Source organism: Rhamphochromis sp. 'chilingali', assembly GCF_963969265.1.
Source record: "Rhamphochromis sp. 'chilingali' genome assembly, chromosome: 2".
Taxonomy (NCBI): domain Eukaryota; kingdom Metazoa; phylum Chordata; class Actinopteri; order Cichliformes; family Cichlidae; genus Rhamphochromis; species Rhamphochromis sp. 'chilingali'.
Genome location: NC_137930.1, coordinates 27,622,292 through 27,637,044, shown reverse-complemented (window position 1 = coordinate 27,637,044; position 14,753 = coordinate 27,622,292). Strand labels below are relative to the sequence as shown.

At 38.9% G+C, this 14,753-nt stretch overlaps 1 protein-coding gene across 5 annotated transcripts in view; it reads left to right on the top strand.

Moving 5' to 3' along the window:
- rimbp2a (RIMS binding protein 2a) overlaps positions 1-11,014 on the top strand; it is a 50,656-nt gene extending 39,642 nt beyond the window's left edge. For 3 of the 5 annotated variants that reach the window (XM_080868561.1, XM_080868562.1, XM_080868559.1), the window contains 5 exons: positions 257-426; positions 591-989; positions 1,268-1,339; positions 2,400-2,564; positions 6,155-11,014. In XM_080868561.1, coding sequence (XP_080724687.1) covers positions 257-426; positions 591-989; positions 1,268-1,339; positions 2,400-2,564; positions 6,155-6,382 — 1,034 coding nt within the window. In that variant the 3' untranslated portion in view covers positions 6,383-11,014. Of the gene's footprint in view, positions 68-256; positions 427-590; positions 990-1,267; positions 1,340-2,399; positions 2,565-6,154 lie in introns of those variants that run through there. The other 2 variants (XM_080868560.1, XR_013970047.1) reach the window with 2 other exon arrangements.
- Positions 11,015-14,753: the final 3,739 nt, after the last annotated feature.

The window sequence follows — 14,753 nt, the reverse complement described above, 5'->3', positions numbered from 1 at the left end:
ACTTGGGACCGGCAAAAGTGACCCGAAATAGGCACACTGGACAACACTGGACTTATCTGACTGCTTTGTTTCGCTTAATGCGCCTTATAATCCGGTGCCCCTTATGTATGAAAGCAGACTCCTTCATCGACAGTGCGCCTTAAAATCCAGTGCGCCTTATGGTCTGAAAAATGCAGTACTTTATCCACATTTCTGTAAGTCTATTGGTTGGTGAGGTTGGATAATGGGATTTTACTTTTTGTTTTATGTGCTGAAGATGGCTACAGGGATCGGGATCGCCGCTCTCCCACGTACTATGATGAGTCGGAGCCAGAGGAGCCCTTTAGGATCTTTGTGGCTCTCTTTGACTACGATCCTCTGTCCATGTCTCCGAACCCGGATGCTGCTGATGAAGAGCTGCCCTTCAAAGAGGGGCAGATCATTAGGGTGGGAGTTTCAAGTGCTTTCATGTAATGCATTCTTTCTTTTCTTTTTTTTTTTAAGGTGAATTCATACTGTTAGGTAAACTATTAAACCAAGCATAAATGTCAAATGGATAAAGAAAGTAGTAGTAGCATGAGCTTTAAACATTGCTCTTTCTTATCTACCAGGTGTATGGGGATAAAGATACTGATGGGTTTTACAGAGGTGAAGTGAAGGGCAGGATGGGTCTGATCCCCTGTAACATGGTGTCAGAGATACGAGCAGACGATGAGGACACCATGGACCAGCTCATCAAACAGGGCTTTCTGCCGCTCAGCACACCTGTGGATAGAATAGGTACCACAAGAGCATACACACCCTCACAAATAACAACCATGTACAGCTTTAAAAAAATGGTTAGATATTGTGAGAGAAAGCATGTAACGGGACGCTTCCTGTTAAAATGCCGTTTACAATTACCTTCAGAGCAAAACAGAAGAGGCCTGCGTCGAGATCAGGCCTCCAGGAGGATGGTGGCTCTGTACGACTACGACCCCAGGGAGAGCTCTCCTAATGTTGATGTTGAGGTATTGTTTGCTGTAAAGGACAAACTGCTCAATGCTTAAGTGTTTATAGTGTAACGCACAAATATCTAACCAGCTACTACAACACACCTAAACACTTTTATATGTGCATAATTTGGTTCACAAATACATAGAAATGTGATTGTTACACAAAACCACAAAGATTGTCCAAAAATAGCACTTTTGTACTCCTTAATTCAGTCTGTTTAAATAAACTGGAACAAAAACAGGATTTTACTTTGTATTATTTGTGTATCCCTTTCTCTCTATCTCTCTAATAGGCTGAACTCACATTTTGCGCTGGTGACATCATTGCTGTGTTTGGTGACATTGACGAAGATGGTTTCTATTATGTGAGTGCTTGTCCATGTTTTTGGGGTTTCTCCTCGAGAGAACTCCTCAAAATTTGTATTAGGCACCATTTTTGATTAAACTACTCGAAGTGCTTCACCAGGTCTCATTCACACAGTCATAGATCTAAGTGCTTTCTATCTAACATTTACATCGGGCAGCCACTTGGGGTTCAGCATCGTATGCGCGGATATTTTGGCTTGCTAACTGGAGAAGAAGGGATCGAACCAATGACCTTGCGATTAATAGATGACTCTTAATAGATGCCTCTTCTGCTTGAAGCTTAGTGGTTCTGGGCCTGTCATCTGGTGTGGTCTTCTGCTGCTGTAGCCCATCTGCTAATTTTAACATGTTGCGCTCTACTGCAGGAACATCAGACTCGTTTAAAATCAAGCGAGGAAGCAGTAAGAAAATCTGTAAAACATGAAAATACATTTAAATTTAAAGCTGACCACCTTATGTTGTACTGTACTGTATACCTTGGTTCTAATCAATGGCTATGTGAGTTACTATTGTATGTCTGTTTGAAGCAGTCTGGCAATTTTTCCTCTGATCTCTGGCATCAAAAAGGCTTTTTTCTTCTTTTTTTCACAGAGAACTGGCTCTCGCTGGACATTTTCTCTCTGTGGGAACATTCTCTGTAAACTCTAGAGATGGTTGTCGTAAATCAGCAGTTTATGAAATACTCAGACCAGCCCATCTGGCTTCAGCAACCATCCCACATTCAAAGTCACTAAAATCTCCTTTCTGATGCTCTGAACTTTAGCGTATCATCTTGGTCACATCTACATTCCTAAATGAACTCAGTTGCTGCCAGTTAGATATTTGCATTGACAAGCAGTTAAACATGAGTAGCTAACAAAGTGGCCGGTGAGACATGATTCAGATCAATTGGAGGCCTGACATATGTGATGTAAATGTATTAGATGTGTTTGGTCCACAGAATGGATTACATTATGTTCAGTTAACTGTGGCAGCTGTGCAGACATAGCATAATCTTATGAGTTGGTATTCTGCCAGTGAAGTTTATGCCTTCTCACCTCTCTTCATTTCTTTCCACAGGGTGAGATCAATGGCCACCGCGGTTTGGTTCCCTCTAACTTCCTGGAAGAAGTGCCTGATGACGTGGAGGTTTATCTGACTGATACTCCATCCCACTACCCCCAGGAAGAGCCCGCCAACCGGCCTCCTGCCAACTCCATCCCCGCCGTCTCAGAGAGCAAACGGGTACATCATCATCGCCGCTCTCAGCGCTAGGCCCTGTGTCCATACGTCCTCTCTTGATTTTCGTCTCTCGCTTCCTCCACTTGCCGTCTGTGTGCTGTTCATTGTGTGTGTTTGTCCATGTGGTGACAGTGGTGACTCTATACAGACTAACAACTCCCTCTCCACCCTTCACCCTTTGGAGGGGGGAAAGGGGACAAAATCCAGTGTTAACACCTTTCTGAGTCTCAGAGAAAGGAAGAAGCAAAGCCTGACATGGACAGAGAGGATAGACTGTGGGAGCTCTGCAGGTGGTATATGCATGTAACACTGGTTAAGGGAGGACTTGAAAAAGGCTCATTCTTTACACAAGATAATTTGGGGCCTCTTTGCACTGAAACACAAAATCAAATTGTGGTTATGTATTGTATTATTAAAGATAAATATATTAAGTGCTTTATTAACACATAACAATTGCTACCCAATGACACTGAAAGAAATTATATTGAGAACAAAAAGACAAAAGCATGCCTTTTTCAAACTTGATACATTTTCTAGCAACTTTCTTGGCTCGACTGCTGTATTTCCTTGAAGAGGCTTTGTTTCTTTATGTATACTGCACACACATCAGATCTATTTTTCAGCCCTGGTGAAAGTGGATATGCCATGTTTGCTCTGAGCTCGAGAGACAAAAAAAACAAAAAAAAACTAACCGCAGCACTGAGACGTCCATACTGTACTGTTGTTACAATGGAACAATAAAAAGAAAGCAATTGGATATTAAAAACATTCATGCTCTGTGTTCATGTGTGTTGTTGGTGGTGGTGTTGTTTTCAGTTGTCATAGTGGTGTGGGTTTTACCGACAGTGACAGTGCTGCCACATCTGATTTCTTTTTTGTTTTTCCTCACCCGCTTGGCAAAACAAAACAAACAAGCAGAGGAAGATTGTTCATTTCACACCATAAATGGCTCTGTCTGCCTTGTACAGTAAGTTGGCAACTTGAGATACCAGACTCGCTGTGCTAATGCACACAGCTTGTTGCAGCAGAAGCTGTTTAAATGCCATGCAATATTACGGAGGCGCTTTTCAAGTCATTGACTTGTTTCATGATTCGAATCAGGCAGATTTGTCTCTTTGTTTGATTTTTAGCTCTCTGTTAAGTGACTCACTAAAATATTTGACTCACATTAGTGGGTAGCTTCCCTTCTGTCATCCGTAGGTGTTATAGTTACAATTTGGAATAGATTTCAGATTTCATTATAGGACGATAGCTTTATCCGAAATAGCAGCTGCTGCATTAGATGGGAAGCCTGGTATCTACAGTTGTGTCCCTGGGTGTTGTACCGTATCTGACTGTACTGTATACTCCCTCATGGCCTACTGATGATGGACTTCTTCAGCTCTGTGGTGTGCTGATGTTGTGCTCAGCATTTGATGGCTTCTTCCTCAGTTTGATTTCTGTGTGTGTGAGAGAGTGTGGACGAGGCATTACACAATGTTTTGCAGACCCTAAACTGTTTGTGGACTCAGTTAATGAGGACATGCATTATGTACAGGGACACAGAGCAAGCCTAAATAACACAAAAAATTACTTTTTTTTTTAGGTTGGGACTATGTTAAATGGCAGTTAGGATTAAGGTGAAAATAATTCTGAAGGAAAAGAAGAATTTTATCTGAAGTCATGTATTCGTGTGTAAAAACATCTTTACTATCAGTTTTATCCAGATTAACAGGCAGAGTACCTAGGTTTGGACGGCTTTACTCTGAAATATCAGTTTTTACTCCAGAGAAATAATAATGTAAAATAGTATAGAAAATATTAAACTTTTATATTAAGAGTTAATATTATCAATTGCTGAAAATAAACACTGAATATTTCATATAGAACTAGAAACCTTTATTTTTTTAGTTACCTTTTGATCTGTGAAAGAATCCTTGAATCTGAAGCATGCCACATCGAGTTATTTACATGCTGTCAATCAAACATAATCGAACCCAAAACACCCAAAATTAAGATTTTTTTTTTCATTCCTCATAAATTTGTTTTCAGGGGTTTTGAGATATAACCACCAATAATGTAAACTACAGTACTGTGCAAAAGTCTTTATATTTTGCCAGGAAAATGGGATATGAAGTGATTTACTGAAACATCTGCAAACAAAGGAAATAAACTATGTAAAGGAGAAAGCAGTTTGCATAATTCTAATGAGGTTTAAAGTTAAACATTTGGTCTGACTGCCGTTATTCTTCAACACAGCCTGAAATCTCTTACCCAAGCTTTCTTGTCATTTTCAAAGTAATCTTTAGGAATAGTTCTCAAAGGCTTCTTGAAGCACATTTAAAGCTCTTCTTTGGATGTTTGCTTCCTTTTGTTACATTCTGTGTTAATGTGAACCCACACAGCTTCAGTAATGTTGAGTTGCAGCCTCTCTGCTTTACAGATGGTCATCGACACAGACTCTTTCCTGGTCTCCCCTGTACACATTGATGACAACATCTTAAAACATAAATTTCAAATTTGGATCGCACCACAACACCCTTTTCCTCTGATTTCCAGTACAGTTCTTTTTGTGTAATATGGGATACCTCAGTCTTTACTCCCCGTTTCCCTTTCTTAAGAATGGCTTTTTGACAGCTGCCCTTCCATTGAGGCGATATCTGATGAGGCTTCAGTGAACAGTAGATGGATCTCTCAGGTCTCTGGTGGATTTTTTCTTAAAGACACGCATTTAAGAAACTGTTCCTCTGCTGTAGAAAGTTTTTTTTTTTTATGCCTGACACTTCTTTTGTCCCCCAGTTGTCCACTTACTTCAGATTTCTTTAAGGACACTCCATGAGATATGCCATTTTTTTGGCTAGTAGCTCTTTGGCAATCACCTTCCATCTCTTTTCGTCCGGTCACTCAATTCAGGGCTGCGGAGAGTGGAAATCTATTTCAGCAGTTATAAAGCAAAAGGGAATGATCTTCTCGTAAAAAAAAAAGATTGTTTTATGTCTGTCAACTGTATTATTTTTGCTTTTTTTCACCTGGATTCAACAAAAGAAATAACAAATTATGTATTTTTTCGAAGTGTCAAAGTGCTAAGTTCACAACTGGTTCATCCCTCGAGTTATTTATGCTTGAAAGATTAACGAGTCAGTGTTAAGTGGCTTAAGAAAATAACACCTAATATGGTCAGGTACAAGGGCTGGACTGTAAATGAGTGGAAAAAGCAGCCAATGTCTAAACAACTTTAAAAGGGCTTTAGAAAGCCTGAAGAACTAACAATTGAGACCACTTTAAAAATGTATAAGAAAATCTGGCTCTGAACATATTAAAAAAAAGTCAAAAGGAAAATAGCTGAAAATTATGAATACAGTGAGGGACATTATTGTAAATCTATTAAAAAACAAAATTGTTTTTCTGAAATAGGCTAGAAAGGGAGCTAATTTTCATTCTTTGTGTTACTCAAGGAATCTGATCGAACTTAAAGCAGATGAAGTGTTTTTTTAAACAGCGTTTAGCCGAGGAAACGCAGAGGGAAAGGCTTAGAGTTTCAGTATGAAAGAGTTGGTTCATTTGTAATATGCTGCCCCCATGCCTCCATACCTCCCCACCACTTCTCTTCGCAGGCTACCACAGAAACTACCGAAGCCGTCAACAATGACACCACACCCGTCCGGGCGCCGTCCCCGATTGTTCGCCCCCTCCTCCCTGGAACCATGAGGCCCCTCAGCCCTACAAGGGGTCCCCACGTCCCAGTGGACCCCCGGGACTCCCAAGATCTGGCAAACAAGAAGAAGAAAGGACTGCTTTCCAAGGGAAAGAAACTCCTGAAGAAACTCTCCCCTGTGAAATAAAAGAACACAGAAACAAAATTAATGTACAGTAAGTGCTCATGCTGGGCTCGGTGTATTGCATTCATACAATCAACTCTGATCTAACAACACATGACAGAGAGGATGTGAGCTGTGTCTCCTTGACTGCTTGAGCCTATTTCAGTGCAGTGATATATATATTAAAAAAAAAAAAAAAAAAGGTGGCCACAAATCGATTATGTACAGTGCAGTGCCAAAATCAAGAGCGAGGTCACTTGCAGACACAAAATCTTGTAACTATGATGTATTTTAAATCAAGGGGGTGATTAAAAAAACAAAAACAAACTAGGATTTTCATGACATGTATTTCTTCTATTTTTGTTATCATTAGGCAAAAGTAATTCGCACATTTTTTAAGCAGGGTATCAAAGCATCTGGTTATAAAACTTTCCAAAAGACTTTTCTCAGCAAAAGAAATTAAAAATAATAAAATAAAATGTTAAAAAAAAATGGAGTATTGATGTCACTACAAGGGAGCAGACACCATGCTCCTCCAAGAAAATCTCAAAAAGACTACACTGTTATTGAGGCATTGTGTGAAGTAATGCTGGCTGCTAAAAAAAATATTACAAAATCCTTTATTCAGTGCAATATCATAGAGAGATGGTAGCATATGTGGGAATAAGATTTCCACTTGTACCTGTGATTCAGCAGAGAGGATTTTTTTTTCTGAGATGAAAGGACTTTGCAAGAGAAGAACAGATTGGCAACAGGGCATTAACGTCAGAAACACCAGGCAAGTTTAGCTGTCTCAGTGGCCTTTATGAAACAATATGAGCACGACATTCCTAGTTTGATTGCAAGGTTGACTTAACTCCAGGGTTTTTTTTCATGACGGGCCGCTTGTGCTTTGTCATTTTTGAGAATTAAACAAAGAGCGGTAATGTTTGTTGTCATCGCTGTCAAACTGTCATGAAACGCCTAGTTCAAGACGAAATTTTGTGTTTATCTTCCTATTGCACAAAGGTGGGTGTTTTGTCGGACGACTGGTAAATGATATATTTTGTGTGCCTGTGTGTGTGTGTGTGCGCGTGTATACTACATGTATGTATGCGATGCATTCATATTTTGCACCTTTCATGTTTGCTGTTCACTTGCTTTATCTTTTTTTTTTCTGAAGGAGAGGCCATGTAATTGTTGGTCCTGTGATCTCGTGGTGTGCTGCTACCTCCATTGGCTGTGCATTGTTTAGCTTATGTGATGTTCACTGGTGTTCAAAGACAGTGGATCGCCACAAAATGTCACATTTGTAACCCAGATGTGAATGATGTTATTATTAACTTGCTAACACAATCGTTGATAGTAAAAGCAAAGCTAGTTATTATTAGACGAGTGCAGTTAAACTTTTCAAAATGTACATTTGCAACCTTATAGACGGGTGAGGACAAAACTATTAGTCTCCCATGAAAGATGCCACTTTAAAAAAATAAAACAAAAAACAAAAAACAAAAAACATGCTGTTAAACATGGCAAGAAATTTTTAACACATCTTTTCCAAACATCCAGGTTTTATTTTGTATGCTTACATTATTTTACTTTGCACACAGAAACAAAATTATGTCACAAAAACTAACAGGGTCAAAATTATTAGCCCCTCTGATGCTAATAGTCAGGTGTATTTCTTTTTTGCAGTTTTAGTTGTAGTTTTCAACAAGTCTCGCAAATGTCTCCTGTGCAACACGAGCCTTTTTTTCTTTGGCAAATCTCTCCAGTTCCTCCAGATCTCACGATAGATTTTCAGGGGGGTTCAAGTCAAGGCTTTGACAGGCCAGTCAATAACTTTCACTTTGGTCTTCAGGAGGGGGTTCTTCACCAGGAGTGATATATGTTTTGGGTTATTGTCCCGTTGGAAGACCAAGGAACGACTCAGACCCAGTGTTGCTGTTGAATGCTTGAGGCTTTGTTCAAAATCTTAACAAAACCTGTCTCGATGATGAGATTCCCATCTCCAGACACATTGAAGCATCCCCACGGCATAGTACTCCCACCACTGTGTTTCACCATGGGAACAGTCTTCTTTGAGTTGTTCACCTTGTCCTATGCATAGTTCAGTGTTGTTTGAAGATGTATTTTGCAATGAAGTGGAGTTTTTCTTGGTTTGCAACCTTGCAGTTCATCCCTGTGCAGGGTTCTAGTAACTGGCTTCTTTGACTTGGCTAAGTCATTCACTGGTCTTTAGATGCACCTCTCACTGTTTTTCTTTCCAGGGTTTTGGAAATCTTTCACTTCCTTCAGTATCTTTGCCGTGTTTCTTTGTTTTGTCGGTCTTTGAATTTCTCGGTCCAATTCTTGACACTTGGAAACGCTGTGATAACTTCGTATATCCATCTCCTGCTTCGTGAGCATCAACGATTCTTTTTCTTGAGTCTAAACTGATTTTTTGGTTTTAGTGTGATGCTTTTTCAAGTGACAGCTCAAACTTTTGCTGAAGTTTTTATACAATGAGTAAATTGGAAGACAACCCTTCCAATAAGTCGATAAGAAGAAGACACATTATTTTAAGCTTGCAAATAATATCGACCCTGGTCATTTCTGTTTTCTGAAATAATTCTGTTATTGTGGGCAAATAGAAATAATGCATGCTTTCTTAAGAAAACTAGTATGTTTAGAAACAGTATGTTGAAAATCTCTTGATCTGTTAAAAAACAACTTGGGAACATTTTGAGGCAATAGTTTTGCCCTCATCTGTAGCAGCCCATCTCTGTAGATGATTAACTTGTGTTCAAACACAAATTATGACTCAAGTTTACAGATTTTTGTTTTTCAGGCAACTGTAGACGCCACAAAATGCCAACATTTCTTATTAAGGTTTGGGTGATGCACTTTCTTTTGAAACCAGTGAGGGACATGCTCATAAAGCCTCTTAAAGCCTCATAAAAACTGGAAATCAAAATGTTAAGATGTGCATTGTTCTCTGGTTTTGTTACATCTACCTGCTGTCTGTGGAGAGAAATATGAATTTTTGTATCATGACCTGTACTTTCATTATATAAAGAACTATACTGTGCTGAATCAACATGTTAGCTAATATGCAGCTATTATATAAGAAGATATGGTACATAATAGATTTTTACTTTATTCCCATGATATTGAATTATATAAAAAACAAGTATGAAGTGATTCCACTTAATACAGTCAATATTTTATTGCTTTTCTGTTTGTTTGTTGACTCTCTGAATGTTTAATATGTTTAATCAAGTCCTCAAAAGCAAATTTAGTTGCACAATGCCACTGAAAGATTGCCACCATTAAAGTATGATCAGATCAGCAGAAGCTTAATATCCTGCAGATTGTTGAGCCGACTGTCTAATTAGTCAGTTTCTTATTCAATGAATTCTTAGTGTTAATGCTGCACAAACAACAGACCAGGCTTCACAGAGGGAGAAAAATATAAAAGAATCAGAAGCTGAGTTTTTGTGTGTAATTGGTGAAAATGAATGCCAGACAGTTCATTTTCTTTCTCTTCTCTTTTTAGTAGTTTGAAAGTGGCTTCCTGGGTTTAAATTATATCCTTTGGTGGTGTGGATATCCTCTTTGATGGGGAAAATGTAGCTTAGCAAGCTGAACAAATTCAAAATGAAACTGTTGCAATGAAGCAAAAAAAAGGAAGAAAACACATCTTATTTTTTCTCTGTGCTTGCAAACACAAATTTATTTGACTTTTTATGGGCGAGACCATTTTTTCTGGGTTTTGACTTTTAAACATTTAAGCGTTTCCATATATTTCTTATGCTCAAACTGGATGGTGTAATGAGATCCAGCCCCCAGAAATGGACTAGCTTTAAATGGCAACCCACTGCTTTACTTTTCAAGGTGACAGGCGTGTGTTAATTTGACAACATTATTGAAATAAAGTCTTAAAAATGAACTTGAATTATTGAAAGAAAGACCCCGCTTCATCTATAAGCATTCTGTGTGCTTTGGAGAGGATTACTGGAGCTCACAAACATAATTACTACCTGGCATAGCTTTAAAAAAAAGACTAAGTTTCTATTATTATATTTAGTTATAAACATTTATTATGTCCCAATCATCTTCTGTGTTTCTTATGTGAAGTTGCATTTAACAGATGAGCCGGATGTGGGTTTGTTTTGTGGCACAGGGTTCCTTCATTCGTGAATATTGCTGAGGGCATGCAAAGACATGAGAGGTTAGCCAAAGGGGAATTTAGGCTGGCAATCAGTTTACATTTCATTATTTTCCAAAGCTGTTTATGTATAGTTTCACTTTCAGTCTTTCACAATGTTGAAATTATATGGTGTTCCAATACCAAATCATTCACTTGTGAATGGGCGTAGTGTTTCGAAACGCTGTAGCTCTTTTGTACTTCGATTCATTTGTAGATAATTTGTAAATGTTTCTACTTGATTTTACGACAGCCTTTTTTTTCAGTGCACTGAGATTTCCTCTCATTGTAAAAAAACAAAAAAAAAACAAAACTGCAAGCATTCTCCATAGTGTCCTTTGAAATCACATGTATAAGCCCACCGTATGTGCTTGCTTTGTGAATCAAGATAAAACAAAAACAAAAAATCAACGAAAAAGAAGAAAAAGAAATCACTGGACAGTATTTATGGTGATTAACTATGTGTGGGTGTGCATGTGAAAAATACAACTTTTATAACCAAATTAAATTTGATATTTTTTAAAAACTCGTGTCATGTGTTTTTCTTTACATGGCAGGTTAGATTTGCAGTAGTTCCTTGTTAATATAGCAAACAATAATAATTCTTAGGCGACTCTATAGTAATACAAATACCATACAAATTATGGTCATTCATTTGAGTCTCACACATACAGGGAAAGATCAGGGTTTTTGGTTGAAATAGAGGATCTTTGTTGCCACATTTCCAATTATAAATAGACGGTCAGAATTACCATTTGCCACTAGATGGTGCAATAAATCACAAGAGAAGGTAACAATGATTTTTTTAAAAAATCTTTTATGAAGGACAGTCACAGTGGATCACTTATAATTGTAGAACTGACTGTTAACATTAAACGCTTTGCTTAAAAAACACTAATGCAGACATTAACTGCAATATAGAGTCTGCAGGAAATAACTGAAGTACTATTAAGTACTATTCAGAAGTGAAGTGGCTGCAACAGCTGGCCTGGGTTATTACTGACTCTGCATTAATTTTCACTTTAATGGAATGGAAGTGAAAAAGGTTAATCTCTGTGAGCTTCGGCAATTGAGTCAAAGTCTTTGAATTTGAATTGCAGTGTTGTCAAAGTTTCTGATTCAGTAAAGATAAGTGAGGAAAGTCTTCAACAAGGAACAATACTTTAGAGAAATGGCTAACTAAAGTTAACATTTAGGGAATGGAAACGAATTATTATGCCTGTATTATTATTTATAGCTACCGAGAAATTGTTTGCTCAAACATGACCACGTGCTTTTGTCTCATCCCAGTTACAAAGCGACACCCCTGCTCTCCCCTTTCTCAGAAACACATGCAAATGTATCAATATCACCGTGCTCCCCAAAAATATAGGAGTCAGGAGGGGAAAGAATATACAAGAATATTGTCTTAGGTACATTTTAAATCGAAAATGCATAAACAACAGACTAATATTTACCTTTTATTTCCTCCATTCTGCTCTTATTAGGGGTTTGTACAGCTGCTGTCGTGCTGTTACACAACAATCCTCAGGGGGGCAGCAGTGATTTTTAGTTGGATGCTGATAGTACATGTAGAGTGTAGTTAAGTAATGAGTTATATCATACATGCACTAACAAACCAGTGGATCTCAGGAATGCTTTTAATTGGGTGTCACAGAGAAGCTTTATACCACAAAAATCGCAAATGGCTGAACTTGAGGAAAAGTTCTTCAGCCCTTTTCCTCCCTGCCTCTAGCAACGTCTTACACATGCATAGATATTTCATCATTCGCTTAAACTGAATATTGACTTAAACAAGAGAAAATCCCCCCCCCCCCCCCCCCCCAAAAAAAAAAAACAACAACTTTGAAGACTGAGCAGCACGGTTGGAAAATACTGCAGTCTTTCACAAGAGTTTTTCTGAAATGCTCATTCTGTTCTCAGGGAGGCAAGAAAGAGAGGAGATTGAATTTGTATATCAATGAATCCATGTTTTCTTGCTTCTAATATATTTGCCTTTTCCTGTTCTTCCCCTTGCCTACCTCTCTCACACGGCCCCCTTCCTTTACTTCCCCAACCCTCCATCCACCTCTTCTCTTTCTCCTCAGCTTGCTCTTGCTCTTATTTTTTCCTCGCTATCCAACTGATCTATATTGAGCTGTATGTCTCCGGAGTCCCCTGGGCCAATGGATGTTTAAAATTCTTGCCAGTTGTAACCTCTCTATCACTCGCTTTCGTCCTGCCTGGCTCCCCACCACAGGGGGGCATAAGGAGACATTCATCTTCTGCTGGCCTTTCTGAATATTTTACAAAACCTCTGACTGCCAGTTAAACACTCCACGTCCATTTGACCCTCCTGCCCCCAAATCACAGCACGGATCTTCCAGGTGAAATATTTTAATGTGACTTTGATGTACTGACAGAACTTTTGTCATGCAAAGAGTCAGGGATTTCTTTTGAAGTCTCTTGGCTTGAATATATTTAAAGATGTGCTGTAAAAAGAACGTTTTATTACATATGTCACATGTATTTGATGATTTACCAACTTAGAGAGCCCAGAAGACAATAAAACAAAACTGCCCAACAACACAAGAGCAATAAGGTATGTACTGCTCTCCTCTCCCATTTCTTGTGCAAGTAGACTTTTTCACAGCAGTTTTTCTTTTTGTTTTTGACCATCTAAAGAACAGAATAATTCAAGTTTAGGTACAAATGTTTAAACTGCCTCAAGGCCCCATTAATGAAGCATAAGTAATTACCAAACAAATTCACATTAATCAAATGATCAGAAACTAATTGCTACACTGTAAACCTGCAGCTCTTAGTCCCTAGAGGCGCCTGCTTAATTTGCCTGCAGTAACCCAGCCTTGCAAGAGAAAAAAAAAAAAGAAAAAAAAAAAGGAATAATTTCTTGTCTGGCTTAAAATGCCACAGACGTACACTACCCGCACAAGTATTAATGGAATTTATGCGCCAGAAAATGCAAAATATAGCCGGATGGTATGTTATCTTTTGGAGCTGCATGTAGTCTCTTTTCACCTTAGGTGAGAAACTTTCAACAAAAAAGCTTGATCACACTGAACAAATAGTTCAACTGTGCACCCATCCATCCCCTCCAACATTAATGGGGTTCCCAGCAGGTGGTTGGAGGTAAGCTTCTAACCTGTCCGACACAGCACTCTGTGGGAAGGTTGCTGGTTGGAGGATATATCACCTGGCCAGTAACTCAATGGAGGCATCCCACAGGGGCTGAAAACTGATGTTCATGGCAGCCACACTCCAAAAAGAGCATTCATTTGTCATAAGAGGATGGCTGTTGGCTGACGTCAGTGAAGGGAAGAGGCCAGGATACAGGCCTTGCCCTGGTGATTTATCTTTGGCTAAGACTGCTTGAAATGGGAGACATCCACAGTGCATGACTAGGCTGAAGAGCTCTGGGAGCTCCAGTGCAATGACTGTTGAAGAACCTGGCTTTTCTTTAGCCAGCTATAGGACTACTGTAAGTGTCATTACGCAGGTGTGACGACAGCTTTATGTTCGCAGACTACACTTGAGTACTCCCCAGAGATTTTAGCAGATAATACAGAAGCAGTTTGCAATGATTTCCACTCAGAGGGATTGCATATGGCTGCAATTGACTTGGTTGTTTTTGGGCCGCTTTTTCCATTCATTCGTTTTGTTCATGTGATCCCTGCCATATGGGTGAATCCCCAACAGGTTAAAAATGAGTTGAGTTGATTTGAGCCCTGCTTTATACATCGATGAAAGCAAACTTTATTACTTTTTGGCTCAAGATGAATAAGAAGCAGTATGAACGAACTCATGAGATGGAAAATTTAACTTTTCATTGACCTGGTGATCATGTAATATGTATGTAACTGTGTAACTGTATGCAACCCCTATTTGTTGTTTTTCTATATTTTCTGTTTTGGAAACAGACCTCCTAGTCAGCCAGTGTCTTTCTGTGTGGAGTTTTCATGTTCTCCATATTCATGCTCCAGCTTCTGTCCATGTACTCTGGTTTCCTCCCACAGTCGAAAGACACACAAGCCAGTTTAGATGTGTGTATATGAGAGTGTGTGGCTGGTTGCCATTTGAGGTAATGTCCTTGGGCAGTTTTCCTCATAGTTAACAGCCAGAGTCTGTTCTGGAAAGATCAGGGATTTTTCTTCATGCAATTGTAGTGTACCTAAAGGTTTCCTTTAAATTTCAATATTGCACTCCCTTTGGATCGATTTTCCACAAAGA